Source organism: Lolium perenne, chromosome 4 (assembly GCF_019359855.2).
Source record: "Lolium perenne isolate Kyuss_39 chromosome 4, Kyuss_2.0, whole genome shotgun sequence".
NCBI classification, from domain to species: domain Eukaryota; kingdom Viridiplantae; phylum Streptophyta; class Magnoliopsida; order Poales; family Poaceae; genus Lolium; species Lolium perenne.
Window position 1 is genome coordinate 387,890,068 of NC_067247.2, and position 13,705 is coordinate 387,903,772.

Consider the following 13,705-nt stretch of genomic DNA (forward strand, 5'->3'; position numbering starts at 1 on the left):
GAGTGTTGGGGTTTAGGTGGGTGTGTTGTTTAGCCAATCCCATTGCTAGCAATTAGCTCTTTGGTTGTCTTGTAAATGAGTTTCTACCTTCTATAAAAACAAGGCACTTCTTTGGCGTGATTTAAAAAAAAAAGTAATTAGCTCATTTTGGATCCCATGATGACAATTGACAAAGTGGGAGGACATTTTCCCACGAAGGGATACCCTGAATAAAATTTGTATGTATATATTCATTTATATCTGCACTTATACAACTCATATGTAACAATAGTTTTTGATACAGGTTAATACACCGACGTACAAATAATGACGACAACCTCCAATTATACACCAGCAGTTAATAGACGCACGCGCCGCTACCAAGGTTATAGCAGAACAAACAAACAAATATTGTTACAGTCATGATCAGAGATAGTCGAATCGAAAGACCTTTCAGTGATTGCACAGCCCTGGAGCGCGGATGGCCAATGCAGAGGTTAGAAATGCCCATTTCCCACTCAAAAACATGGAGGAAATGCCCTTGCTCCCTTTGGGCAGCCCAAACTGCCACGCACTGTTGCACCCATCGCAGCCCCATCCCGGCTTCACTTTCTTCGCCTTCTTCCCAACCGGCTCTTCTTCCTCAGTAACTTCCTTCGGTGCCAAGAGGAGCGACACGATTTGCAGCAGCTCGCTCACTGTCGTCTCCGAACTCTGGTACTGTGATGACGATCTCCTCGTCAGGAGTTTGCCCCTGATGAGTGCCTTCACCTTCCCAAAGATGGAAACCCTACTACTACCACTAACTTTGGACGTGACGGGGAGATAACGGAACTTCTCGATCGCCTTGCCGACCTCACTCGCCACAGGGTTCAGGTGGAAGCTGACCATCTTGGGTGGCTCGACGCGGTGGAAGAATGTCTTCGACGCGCCGACCCGTGAAACGAACAGCCCGCGCTGGACGTCAACCTTCTCGTATAGATCAAAGGATGCGTCGGGGTTGACGTCGTCATCATTGTCGAAACCCATAGCAGTAGCGAAGTCGTCAGGTTGAGATTGCGAGAAGATAGGGGCCATGTCGATGACGCCTGCGTCAGTGGTATCGGTCAGGTGATGACCGGCTTCTCCTGCAATCTAGCACTCAGTTAGTGCATGCTTGAAGGCTCTGAGTAAGAGCTAAAATTAAGCTAACTGATTACCCCATTGGAGTGCATGTTACAGCTAAAATTTAAGTACCTGAATTGTCTGCGGTATCTTTTATAGGATAATGTGTGATGCCTTCTGTTGGATTGCTTTCATCTCCTTCTACAACGATCTGATTGACAGAAATGGATTATTGTGATTAGCAACCATTATATCTCACAGTATATATACACTAATCAGATTATCGTGGAAGCAAATTAATTACCTCCCCAAGGTCATTGTTCACCAGCTTGACACCTCTGAGGTTCTCCACCTGCTTCTTCTCTTCCTTGAACTCCTCCATTTCACTGATCTCAACCAGCCTACCTGGTTCGTCACGGCTCATCGACGCCCCAATACCGCACAGCTGGTAGAAATTGTCAGCCTCTTCCTTTGCCTTCGACGCTCCGAGATCAACAAGAGAGGACAGCTCGTTCATGTAATGGCTGCCAGCACCAGCACTGCTCGTGCCGGCACCTAACCACATATCAGGATAGCTGCTGCTGCAGGAGCCATTGATCAGCTCCTGCGACGCCGAAGCCACGGACAGGAACTCCTGAAGGATGTCAACCTCGTTGGGGTTGCTCCGGAGTATGCCGGTCTTGGTATCGAGGCTGACATCATGCGGGAAATCCTCCACCTCCAATGGCGGCAGAGCCAGCCTGTGCTGCAGCCTTGCACACTCCAGTGCTACATCCACCTGCATTAACATGTATACACATTAGGCATTCAAAAAATTACTGCATTTGATCTGAATATATTACTACTGGAAGTCTGAGTCGGTGGCGTTATTTCTGTATATGTATATGTACCTTGGATGGAATGCATGAGAAGTTAGAGGTAGCCGGGTTCATGAAGTAAGGATTGGTGGCGTTGAAGGCGTCTTCGCTCAGGAACTGCATCCACCTGCCATCCTCGTGAGGCGCCCCCATCATCTGCATCCCGAACCCACCGCCGTGCATGGATCCTGTTGCCATCGGCGCTTCTGTCGGGAACGAGAAGCTGCTGCTCTCGAAGTCGTCTCCACCTCTTCCATCACACGACACGTCCAGCGTCGGGGAGCGCTCGACGCTGCTCGCCGCCCACTGAGGCTGCTCGGTGTCGTACTGCACCACGCCATAATGCTCTATGATTTTTGGCCCGGGCGCAGTCTTCTTGAAAATCCGACACAGTGCGTACGCGTCCTGTATACAGATATGCAAACACGTTTGTGTCAAAGGCCCAACTACGCCACGTTTAGGGTTCCAGAAGCAGTGATGTCCAGAAGAGATTAAAAGGCTAAGTAACATGCGAAACCTCACATGATTAGGTCAGGATTTTCCCACATTGTAGTACCTGTAAGCCATTGTCGATCTCACATTCCCTCTCATCGAGGCGGTACTCGTGCATCACCCAGTCAGTGCGAGAGCCATGAGGGGCTCGACCACGGTAGTACACAAGGGTCTTCTTCATACCAACAGCACGCTTCTGCGAATTTACTTTACGATCCTTCCCGGTTGCCTTCCAGTACCCAGCTTTGGTTGCGCGGTTTGTCCTTGATCCGTTCGGGTACTTGCGGTCCCGAGGGCTGAAGAAGTACCATTCCAGGTCTTTGCTCGGAAGGAAGGATTTTTCTGAATATTCAGTTACTGGAGAAGTCAGGTATACAGTACACATATATACAAGACAAACCATCTCTTATGAGTAGGTGCGCCTTAACCATGATTAGTGCTAATTGTAGAACCCAATTGTGTCTATTGACCGTTATACAGCTAGCCTACCATCGTTCAAATGAAATATAATAACACTTTATATGCATTATCTTGTCTTGGAAACTGTGCAACTTTTGTTCATCTGCTTGACTTATGAAACTTTTGTTCAGCTTCTTGATTTGACTTGACTCAGTGACTTGTGTCCATCTTTCAAAACCTTGTTCTAATTTCTTGATTGGTATTGTCACTCACCAAATAAGAAGAAGAAAAATAACCCATTTTGTTTAACCTTTCGTTTTTTTCACAGCTCCAGTTTCATACAATGCAGCAAAGTGAAATTTAGCAAACGATCAAGCCTGAAAGCAAATTGCAAGTGGATAAAGAGAATATATCTTTTCTTCAAATCTATGTGTGATTGTGACATGATCCAAAATATATAAGCTTTCGCTTTGCTGTCACTGAGATGAAGGATTTCTTTCCCTTTCAAGTAGCTCAATGCAGAGACATATCTACATGATGACCTTTACACTTGGCAGAATTTTGACATTTCTTTTGGAAGATTAACTTCTTTCAACAAAAAGGATCAGGATCTATCAATATCACAGCTTTCGGTGTGCACAAAATGTTTAAAAGTAGAAGCAAATTTCACGGTGTAGTTTTCACACACACAAAGCGCTAGCATGGGAAAAATTCAAAGTAGGATAAATTGGCGAAATATAGATGTTTCAGTCAACTAAAAAATGAAATGGTACCAAAATAGATCACTGAACTTTTTTTTGTGAAAATAAATTGGGAAAATGAATATACAAATGCATGCATACATTAAATTAAATGTGTTGCAATTTTACAAGACTAGTCGTTATTTGAATATAACAGGACGATGAAGTGCTCATGAAGAAGGGAACATGTGATTATTCTTTCCTAAGAATAGGCGTTGGCATTTCTTGGGAGGGATGGTAGTACAAGAATTGAATAAGATTGCTTGGTGTCTTCACAGCAGGGTATCCAAAACAAATATCAGAACCACGCATGTACTTTCCTTGGTGAACAATTAAGGTTTATGAATTGCAAAACCCCATAATTAATTCACAGTAGACCTATAACAGTGTAATTCAAAGTTCAAGCAGCTATTTATCTAAAATAGAATTTAATTAACTAATTACTACTAGTCTTGTATCTCCTTATTCAGAGCTATCCCCAATTCAAACCTATATAGGAAGCCAAGAATGTGAACTGATTGCTGATACTTACATGGACGTAGGGTTGGATTCAAATATCTATCAGGAGCTAGCTAGGGAATCACACAAACATAGAAACTAATAACAATCTAGAGATGTACCTGGTAGATCCCACGGCTCACACTTGTAAAGATCAACCTCTGGGATGATTTCAAGCTCTATCTGCCTCCCGTTGATCTTCCTCTTAAGGTAGTAGATTATGAGCTCCTCATCGGTGGGGTGGAACCTGAAACCCGGCGGCAGACTCACGGGTGCCATATCTGCTTTCTTCTTCCTCTCAGAACTCTCACGGCAAACGATTGGTTGGAGCTAGGCAGGCAGGCAAGGCTATCCAAAGCTAAAATGCGGACAGCCACACCAGCCTTGCTTCAATAGCTAGCTATGTGAATGAATGATCAGCTACAAATGTACAAAACCTGCAAGATGCAATTGCACATACATTAGTCACAGGAGCTAACCAAGATTGTGATCATATAGCAAAGGTAAGAGAAGCAGTGAAGATGCATCAGGAAGAGGAGGGCGTACCTTGGTGCCAATGGCTAATGGCCAAGGAGAGAGGAAGAAGAGAGAGGGAGGGAAAGGGGCAGGGGAGGGAGTCTGGCTTTATAGCAAAGTCTGGGTGACTACAATATGTGCATGTAATGCTTGGATTCTTCTCGTCTTACACAAGAAGCTATGCAGCCATCTCTCTTCTCTGTCTCTGTCTCTCTCTTCTTTGCTTTTGCTTTCCATTGTGTCTTGTGTCAGTTACTTTAGAGATAGAAATATCCCAATCTTCTGCTCTTGTCTTTGGCTGGCCAAGGCCTGAAGGCCAACCTCTCCAAAGCTATAGCTACGGCCTAGCTAGCCATGGGGTGTGCGTACTGTAGCCTGTAGGTGCATGCAGGGATGGCGAGATGCCATTGGCTGCTTTGTGGGCCACCAGGGACGTGCCTAGTCAGCTCCCGTTGGAAAGAGTGAGGGCCCCAAGGTTGGTACTCGATTCCCGCGCTTTTTCCCCGCCCCGCTTCCCTTTGACGGTTTACGTCACGTTCATACACGCGGCCCCATGTAGATTTTGCCGGAGGGACCTGTACCCTGCATGCATATGCCTCGGTGTGAGTGCCAGCATGATTAATTAGAGGCTAATGCATGTACTGCTAGATCACAGTTATGCTTTTTTGCCAGCACTGATTAACTGTCTCTCAACTCAGTGGCACTGGCAATGCTGAAGGCATGCATGCACGGTCTGTAACATTGGTACTTGATTAAGTTTACCTGCTCTGTTCTTCTGGTTGTTCCATCGATCGAGACTGGATTGGCAAGTTATGCTCACACTGGTCTTTGTGTCGTCTGTGATGGCTGCACGCATGCACGCCGGCAGGTAGATTTGCCACCTCGGCGACACTGTCAGTAGAAGAGAGAACTCAGGATTGCTCCATATATGAAGTGTTCTGAATAGATGTAGTAACTGAATATAAGAAGCTAGTATAATTGGTAAAAATAGCTGGCTTGCTAGTTCACTAGTGGAAATCTACTTTCAGGAAACTACCAGTTCAAGCAGCCAGTTCACCCTGAGATCAGCAGATAAATTTCATCTGTTACCAGATAACAGAAATATGCTAAGATGCAATAGCCACGCAAAATATATATTAATCCACCACAGCTTGTTGCAACTCGCACGCGTACCTGCGACGGTTAGACAAGCTAATGATTGTTTAGATGGAACATGCTAATGTTAATGTGCAGATAATGTTGCTGCTAATAAAGATTGTGCCGGAAACCCAGGAACCCCAAAAAGATCGTGCTCACACTGTCCACACTGGAAGGGCTGAAAAGGCTTCTGTTGGAGCTAGCCGGGTGACAAGGAAAACAGTCATCCGAGGACCCACTAAATGCCCAGAAAGATTTCGTCCATTCACATCTGACTGATCATGAGTTTTTGGGGGTAAAAACGATACTTCCACCACCGTCCATTTACCCAAGTCGGCAGGAACCGCTTTGTTCGAGGAAGAAAAATGGTCCATAAAGGAAACAGGGTCAAAATCCGGAGCATAAATCAGCTGAATAAGATGGGTCTCCGTCAATTTAACGACAACTCAACTGGCTGGCTGGTTTATGGTCGAATTATACTCCAGTCCAGTCTCGGCGGCGTGCGACGAGCTAATGATGGCGACCATCTCTCTCTCATTCAGGCAGCAGCTAACAAAATTACAAAAAGAAGTTAACTAAAGGCAGTGACATGATCCGGCAACTGTACTGTGATGGCACAGGCTTTCGACACGTTCCCCCAGCTATTTGCTACTGCTACCACGCCTACATGGCAAGTGCAGGAGCTGGGTCCCGGGCGCTTTCCAACTTGCGGCTGCTCAATGGTGTGATGCATAGCTTGTGGGCCACTTTTCCTTTTTATCAATCCATCCATCCCCGCCCCAGGGCCAGCTTTAGGTTCCTTTCTCCTTTTCGAGTTTATGCTTCTCCCCACCCCACACAGCGGGTATCTCCAAAACCCAAAACCATCTTAACCTATTCTACATACATAGCACCATCCTACCTCTATAGCTTATCATGTACACATACCACATGTATGTATAATAATGTGCTAAGTTAATTAGTTACTGGGGTTACCTCGTGAACATTACCATCACAATGTCCGTCTTAAGAATTTTTTTACTGTTGTCTATGGGCAGTGGAACTAGATAATGTTCTGGTGTGACATGCAGGGAACAGTTAAGCAAACTAGTACTAAAACTGAAAATTTTGCTATGGCGTAGAATTTCAACTGTGATTGTAGTTTGTGGCACTGATCGATGCAAAAGTTGGATGAAGGACTAGAGTACCAATGTAGCATAGTGACGTCATGCATGGGTCGACGGTAAAACTAGTCGGTAGATCCGACAACCTAGAGTAAACAGGAAGGGCACACATGACGCGGTTCATTTTAAAATTTAGAAGTGTGTTGATTTATCTAGTACTAGTCCTTAATCTAATCAAATGATAAAGTATGATCGGCCAGCTTGATTAGCAAAAGAGGCACAAATCTCCACAACTTCACATGGCTTTAAGGAATATGAGCAGAAGAAAGGGAGAATTTAACCCACCTGGACCCAGCAAATCAGGTCATGTATCTTCCTAATGATGCCAGAGACAAAACACGCGTACTGATCAAACTAATGATTAAGGTCTTAATCGTCATGTTGTTCTATGATATTGAACCAAAACTGTTCGCCTCATTTCGTGGCTTTTCAAGAATAATCTTCCTTCGCTTTTATATCTTCAAATAGAACCATAATGTGATAAATTAACCTGAGACCTCCTACAAAAATTTGCTTCCATTTTACTGGAGGCCTTTAGAGTTCAGGGAGACAGCTATGTGACAGTACTAGTCTGGATAAAATATAAATGAACAGCAATAAATTAACTGCGATCGGAATAATTCTTACAACTTTGAAGGTGGTATTGGGATCAGACCTTGAGTGCCCACATTGCCATCCGTGGAGATATGGGTGGCCTCTGCAAGCCGCAAGCAAAGTACTGCAACCTGGGTACAGAAATAACTGCAATTAAGATATGCTGAGACATATTCCATCCAAAAGCATTTCACACAAAGTTATTTAATCGCAAAGGTTGCAGAGCTGAATGCAGTGTCGGTTCTGGTAATAGGAGAAGAGGAATCAGAAGAAAAGAGAACCCAACAGTGTAGCCGAAAGGGTAGGCCACCCCCTAGCCTCACAACTTTTGAAGGGCAAAAGTAGGCCATTGTGCAAGTATCTTGGCTTCCTCAAGAATCTGCTAGTACCCAAACAAGGAAAGATATCTGAATACCTTGCACCAGATGATGAAGCAATACGATACGAATAATGTAACAGGAAAATACTTTATCTGTTTCCAATGTAGACAGTTGGTGCTGTTCAACTTATAAGACAAAAGAAATTATGTTTATCATGTAGCAGTCTGGAACTCCAAATTCCGTTCCGACTGATGTCATTTTCTTGACTATGATGATTAACACCCACAGGACTATAAGTACCTGTAAAGTAAAGCAGTCTAGGGCTTTAGGAAACTTGCAAACATTTTGCTTGTATTGGGTTCAGTCACTATCTGAAGCTTTTACATAGTTCACTACTCTCTCGTCAGCGCTAGTGATCGCCATGACAAGTCCAGATATTGAATATTTTTAAGCATGAAAATGCTATTCCAAGAAATAATAGTTAGAGAACTTAATTGGTCAAAGAACACTAAGGGTAAGAATCAAAGCTCAAAGGCCAAAGCTCACTTGTTACACTAAATATAATTAGCTAAGTGATAAATTTGTCAGATTCATTATATAAGCTACATTGCAGACACTTTTGCTTATAGGTAAACATAGTGTTTTTCAAGAAATGTTTCAAGCAAAAAAAGGATTGATGAATCTGGTCATGAAATCCAATTACTTGGGCATTGACATCTGAGTCCCGGCAAAGCACTGAATTGAACACCTGATGGACGATCTGTTCGTGTGCTGCTGAGAAAAGAACTCGGACTCAGACCACTACCTTGGTTCTGTACCGTTGTGGGCCGGTATATATAACCCATGTTACCATGCTAGTACCATGAACAACTTCAAATAGTTGTAATTAAAACCACAGAACATTAGCTGTAAGTTAAACTTAGAATTAGCATCTAGATGTGCTTACTTCTTACTGGGAAACACGCAGTTTCATCATTGCAACTCATTGCAACTATCCTATGCTCTTGATTTTAAACCCAAATCCTAAGATACATGCATCTCAACTCTGAGGCAGTAACTGCAACAATGAAAATATACAGAAACTAAAGTTTATAGTATAAAAAATAGCAAACTATTTTTTTCAAGAACATAGAACACAATGAATCTGCCCCAAGCAAATATAAGTACTAGAGCATCTGCAAGGAGAGAAAACAAATGTGCTCCTTTGATATTCTAATATAGTGTCTTGTTCAACACAGATCTGACAAGAATAGCTTGGATGAGCAAATAACTTCGCAAAAGATGCAGTCCTATCCCCTACATAACTTGAAACATAAAAAACCAAAGCATAAACGTGGGGAAAACATGACAAAATGCAGACTTCAGCACGAAAAAGCAATTATGCAACTGAGGTCAACATCAAAAGGAAAGTTGAGCTATTCTCTTTAATCATTGCATACTTCAAATAGATTTCTAAGATACAATGAGGAAGCTGCACATGTTTAACATGTTTGCTTATCTCATGATGAAAAATAAGAAAGCAATAAAGCTTGTTAGCTTATTTTTTGAGAATTAACTCTTTGTTGGCTTCAGAAATTCTGCGACATGTAATTTAATTAGTGATTAGTTGTAGGTATTTTGTACAGTTGAAGGTGAAACGAAGAAAATGCTGCAAGACTGCTGTCTTTGATTTTACCATTGATGGAAAAATCATCGTTTACAAAAAAATGCGCAAAAATGCTTAAGTATATTTGCAGGTAACCATCTCTAATCAGAAAACCTCAACTGTTGATGTGGTCAGTTCCTCTTGAAAGAAGCAACGTCATGATACTAGCATCGCAGTATCCAGCTCCATGCAAAAAAAACATGATAGAGATAAAAAGGAGCAGTCGTTTTCAGTTCTGCTGCAAAACAAAATGGCACGATACAAGGGTCAAAAGACGCTGCATGAACTCATAGTGAAGATAAAGATGAAGGCATAAGCATAAGGGCTTTTGACTGTATTTTTAGATCCTCTGCTCCCCTATTACATGACCTGCTGAATTAAGCTCATAGATAGTTGACAGTCTTAGTCCTGTGCAAAAGGTTCACACTGAAACAGTATGTTACTTTTCATTTACTGTGGGAACATATTTACGCATTTCGCATTGCTTACCCCAAAATTACTCACGCTAAACAACTGTTAAGAATAATACATAATATTAATAAAATAAGATTAAGAACCACTGAGCTCTGAGATAAAAGAATTAGAATTTAGAAATTTCGTGTTACATGTCATTAGAAGAGCTTTTGCGCGTCCTTTCTTACAGTGGTTTCCTAGTCCCAGAAGCGTAAATGGAACTCCAAGGCCTGAAAAAATTATGTATATGTTTAACTGGAGATTCTGATGAAAACCAAAAGGAAAGTAAGCAAACCCAATAACATGTAGTTATACCTTATATGCCACTACTACTTCTATGCTTATAGGATTATTCCAAAATGTATCTTATTGATGCCTCGGAATACAACTCAGTTAAAAGGTTTAATGTTTAACTACATCAGCAGCTCGAGTTTCTTGAACAAAAGTTTAAAGTTAAAGGTCATTGTAATTGCAACTTGCTTGTACAATGAGACTCCGCATAAAGTTCATAACTACCATGTTGACATGCAGCTGCCTAGAATTTTACATCATAAACCTGGGGCAACATGAACAAGTTATCACACTTGGAACAACTGACAGATTTCTCCCAAAGTGACAAAGTTATGTGCGGAGGTTCTGTCTCTCGAAAGGCATATTATGTACCAAAGTAAATGCCTCATTAACTCACTAACATGTGAAATATAATCATCCTGCAACAAAAGTGCCAGAGATACGCCAAGGTGCCATGTGCAATTCTGGGTTTATGAATTTGTGGGAAACAAATATCCCAGCTGAGTGCCACTGTTATTGTAATGGGAGATTTTCCCCAACTGTGGTTCGTAATAAAGCTTATGCTTTCATGTAAAAAAAAGAATCGAGATATGCTAAGGAGATCATGTTGAATATGCAGTATGCATCAGATAAAACTATTATACACGGTTGAGATATATCTCTTTCAAACACGCCTGAATTATGTTCAACGAAGAGTTATGACTGTTGAGTATGGAAAGTACAGCAGAGATGGAATAGCAGTGAAACAAGGATAAGTTGCTTAGTTTTTTTCTTCTGCAACAGACAGAAAGACTAGAAATCGCTGACAACATAGGCATGCAGGCTTTGTGTTGTACGCCACAGTTCCAATCAGAAAAGCCCAACTTCCTCGTAAGCACAATGTACTAGTTCGAGCCCATCAAAAAATAGATAATATATAACATGATGAATGCCTTAGCAGTTTGTACTAAAAGGTATATGTTTATTCTGCTTTTGTTTCTAGGTTCAACTGCACCTGAGAAGACTCACCTGTGTGAACAGTGCCAGCACGGGAATAGATCAGTAGCTGCACTACGCCAGCAGGCTGGAAGTAATTAGAACTATTTTTGCTTGTGTTCCCAGACCAATAGTAAGAAAAGTTATATAACTACAACCATTTGTTGGATCTGTCTAACTACAGTCCAGATGTTATTTATTACACGGTCGCGTACTTGTGTAAAGGAACAGTAAACCAGTTCACGGTCTATGCTTGGTTCAAACTACTACCATTTTCGGAATTCCAGAACACAGATCAACACACACCTTCATTCAGTGAAAGCGTTTCTGCATAATAACCAAATGGAAAGGCCATTCGTTATTCTCTAATACTACCAATATACCATGCTACCACACCAATACCGAATCCCAGCAATTTCAGACCCCAATTGAGCACTGAATGCTCCCACGTCGTACCAAATGGAGCAGACACGAATTCCTGGTGAGCGGGGGCATACCTGCATCAGTACGCCTCCAAGGACTGAAGACGGAGAAGCAGCGGAGGCCCGAAGGCAGGGTGGCCGCACCTCCGCTGAACTCGAAATCTTCGACGCAGCGCGACCTCGCCGTGAAGGTAGCACGGCGGCGGGGGGCGGTTCTGATCGCCGGACGGCGCGCGCGATCGCGGCGGGTTTCTCGGCTGGTGGTGGTCCGTCACGGCCGCGACGGGAGACCTTGGGGCCACGACACTTGGCATGTGGGCTTCGGCCCAAGTGCTAAATCGAAGCGCCGAGGCCCATGTCCTGAAAATTAAGGCGCGGCGGAATCCGAAGCACAGCGCGGCGGAATCCGAAGCACAGCGCGGCAATCTGAATTTTGAGACTTGGCAGTGATGAAGCTTTGCACGCCTAGTATCGGCCAAAATTGCTTCAACTTTTCTTTTGAGGAGAAAATTGCTTCAACTTTGGAGAAAAGAGATCAAGACCATTCTTCAGTTTTGGAGTACTCCCTCTTTATGGGATGATAATAAGACATCTCCATCTCAAAGGGATTTGGGGTGCGTCAGACCTTCAACCGCTCTCAGCCACACGTCCCAAAGCGTTTTTCCATCCGGCGATGCCTAATATGGTGTCCGGCACCCCGAGACCATCCCCGATACATAGGGGACGCTGCAGGGGCACCGGACGTAACGAAAAGCGACGTGGCGAGTGGCGGACCTGCCGTGTCAACCACATAAAGAAAATTCCATTTATCCCGCCACTTCATCCCTTCACATCGCTTTTTTCATTTGTCGCTCCCGCCTCTTCTTTCATTCGTCCCCTCTCGCTCTTTTCTCTCATTTCTCCCTCCCGCCATTTTCTCTCCCACCTAGACCGCTGCCGCCACGCGTAGACATGTCGCCGAATAACCCCAAGAACCCGGTCGACTAGGCGGTAGCCAAGCTACCGGGCAAGGCGCCAGCGAAGAAGGGGGAGAAGGCGCCCTTCTCGAAGCCGCAGAAGGCGCAGGTGATGAAGAAGAGGCCGGAGTTGAGATCCAGGAAGCACCGTCGACATCGCCAAATCCCTTCTTCTAGTGTTGTTCAATTTGATGTTATATTGATCGCGTCGCCTATGGCGGCTACTTTGATCGTGATGACTGTAGCGGGAACAATTACTGTTGAATGTCCATGATTTTTCGATTTTTTTCTTTTTTCGTAGCAAATTCTGTTTGGGGGACATCTTAGGGGACGCTCCCCAAAAGCAACACCACTAGGCGGCGGCTCCCAAACGATTGATCTGGCGCATTCGTCGAACGCGATTTGGGGGACGCAATTGTTGATGCTCTAAGCCCTCCTCGAGATTAGAGCCTAACTTTGACCATAAAATTAACTAACAAAGAGGTTCGGGGTACTTCCTCCGTCCCAGTTCGCAAGGCAAAGTTTTCAAATATCTTGGCCCAAGGTGAATTCTTATTGGCTCTAAATTTCCACGTAAAAACATTAACATCGATGCTGCAATTAATTGGGAAATTTTAAAAAAATTATTTTCTACCCTTTAATTGGTGGGATACGAAAGGAGGAGTCTTTTGCATGCAATAATGAATCAGTTTTACTCCCATATTAAATGCAAATATGCCTAGAAGGTGAGACATTTTGGGACAAATATTTTTTGGAACTTTGCCTTGCGAACTGGGACGGAGGGAGTAGTAATATTTGATAGTACCAAGGTATATAATATTGCAGTTTTTTGAAAAATCCAAACACCTCGAGAGTATTTAAAACCATGATATTTTCAGAAATCACAATATTCTTAATAGTACTTTGAATTCCCCTGCCAAACACGCCCTACATTTATCTGTAAAATGAATAAGAAAGAGCATAAGTGCTAAATTATGTCAATAATAATACTTCTAATCATTTTCTTTGAACTTCTAATAAGACCTAAATTAGGCTCACGACGAGTTACGACTATTAGCATCAGAGCATGGAACATGTATAGCTCAGAAGAGGTGAAAATAACAGTGAAGGGACATTTTTTTAGTTTCTTCTTGTTAAACAGACCGCTAGACTAGAAGGCACTGT

The 13,705-nt window shown here is 43.1% G+C and overlaps 1 protein-coding gene across 15 annotated transcripts; it reads right to left on the reverse strand.

The window, feature by feature from the left end:
* Nucleotides 1-206: 206 nt before the first annotated feature.
* On the reverse strand, nucleotides 207-11,859 carry LOC127297335 (NAC domain-containing protein 54). 15 transcript variants are annotated; one of them, XM_051327645.1, is made up of 12 exons: nucleotides 11,661-11,859; nucleotides 8,503-10,127; nucleotides 7,766-7,858; nucleotides 7,541-7,610; nucleotides 5,348-5,476; nucleotides 4,616-5,167; nucleotides 4,192-4,506; nucleotides 2,497-2,774; nucleotides 1,974-2,345; nucleotides 1,388-1,861; nucleotides 1,216-1,294; nucleotides 207-1,106 (listed from the first exon to the last, which is right to left on the reverse strand). In XM_051327645.1, exons 7-12 carry the CDS (start codon nucleotides 4,346-4,348, stop codon nucleotides 433-435), a joined length of 2,034 nt encoding a protein of 677 aa, XP_051183605.1. In that variant the 5' UTR covers nucleotides 4,349-4,506; nucleotides 4,616-5,167; nucleotides 5,348-5,476; nucleotides 7,541-7,610; nucleotides 7,766-7,858; nucleotides 8,503-10,127; nucleotides 11,661-11,859; the 3' UTR covers nucleotides 207-432. The 15 variants fall into 15 exon arrangements, with proteins under 15 accessions (XP_051183605.1, XP_051183601.1, XP_051183598.1 ...); XM_051327641.1 differs by having other exon boundaries at nucleotides 7,947-10,127; XM_051327638.1 differs by having other exon boundaries at nucleotides 7,761-7,858; nucleotides 7,947-10,127.
* Between the last annotated feature and the right edge of the window lie 1,846 nt (nucleotides 11,860-13,705).

Coding starts and splice junctions, on each gene's coding strand:
- LOC127297335 (XM_051327645.1), bottom strand. CDS start 4,348: ATGGCACCCGTGAGTCTGCCGCCGGGTTTCAGGTTCCACCCCACCGAT. Junction 2,775..4,191: donor TGAGCCGTGGGATCTACCAG/GTACATCTCTAG, acceptor CTGAATATTCAG/AAAAATCCTTCCTTCCGAGC. Junction 2,346..2,496: donor AGATCGACAATGGCTTACAG/GTACTACAATGT, acceptor ATCTGTATACAG/GACGCGTACGCACTGTGTCG.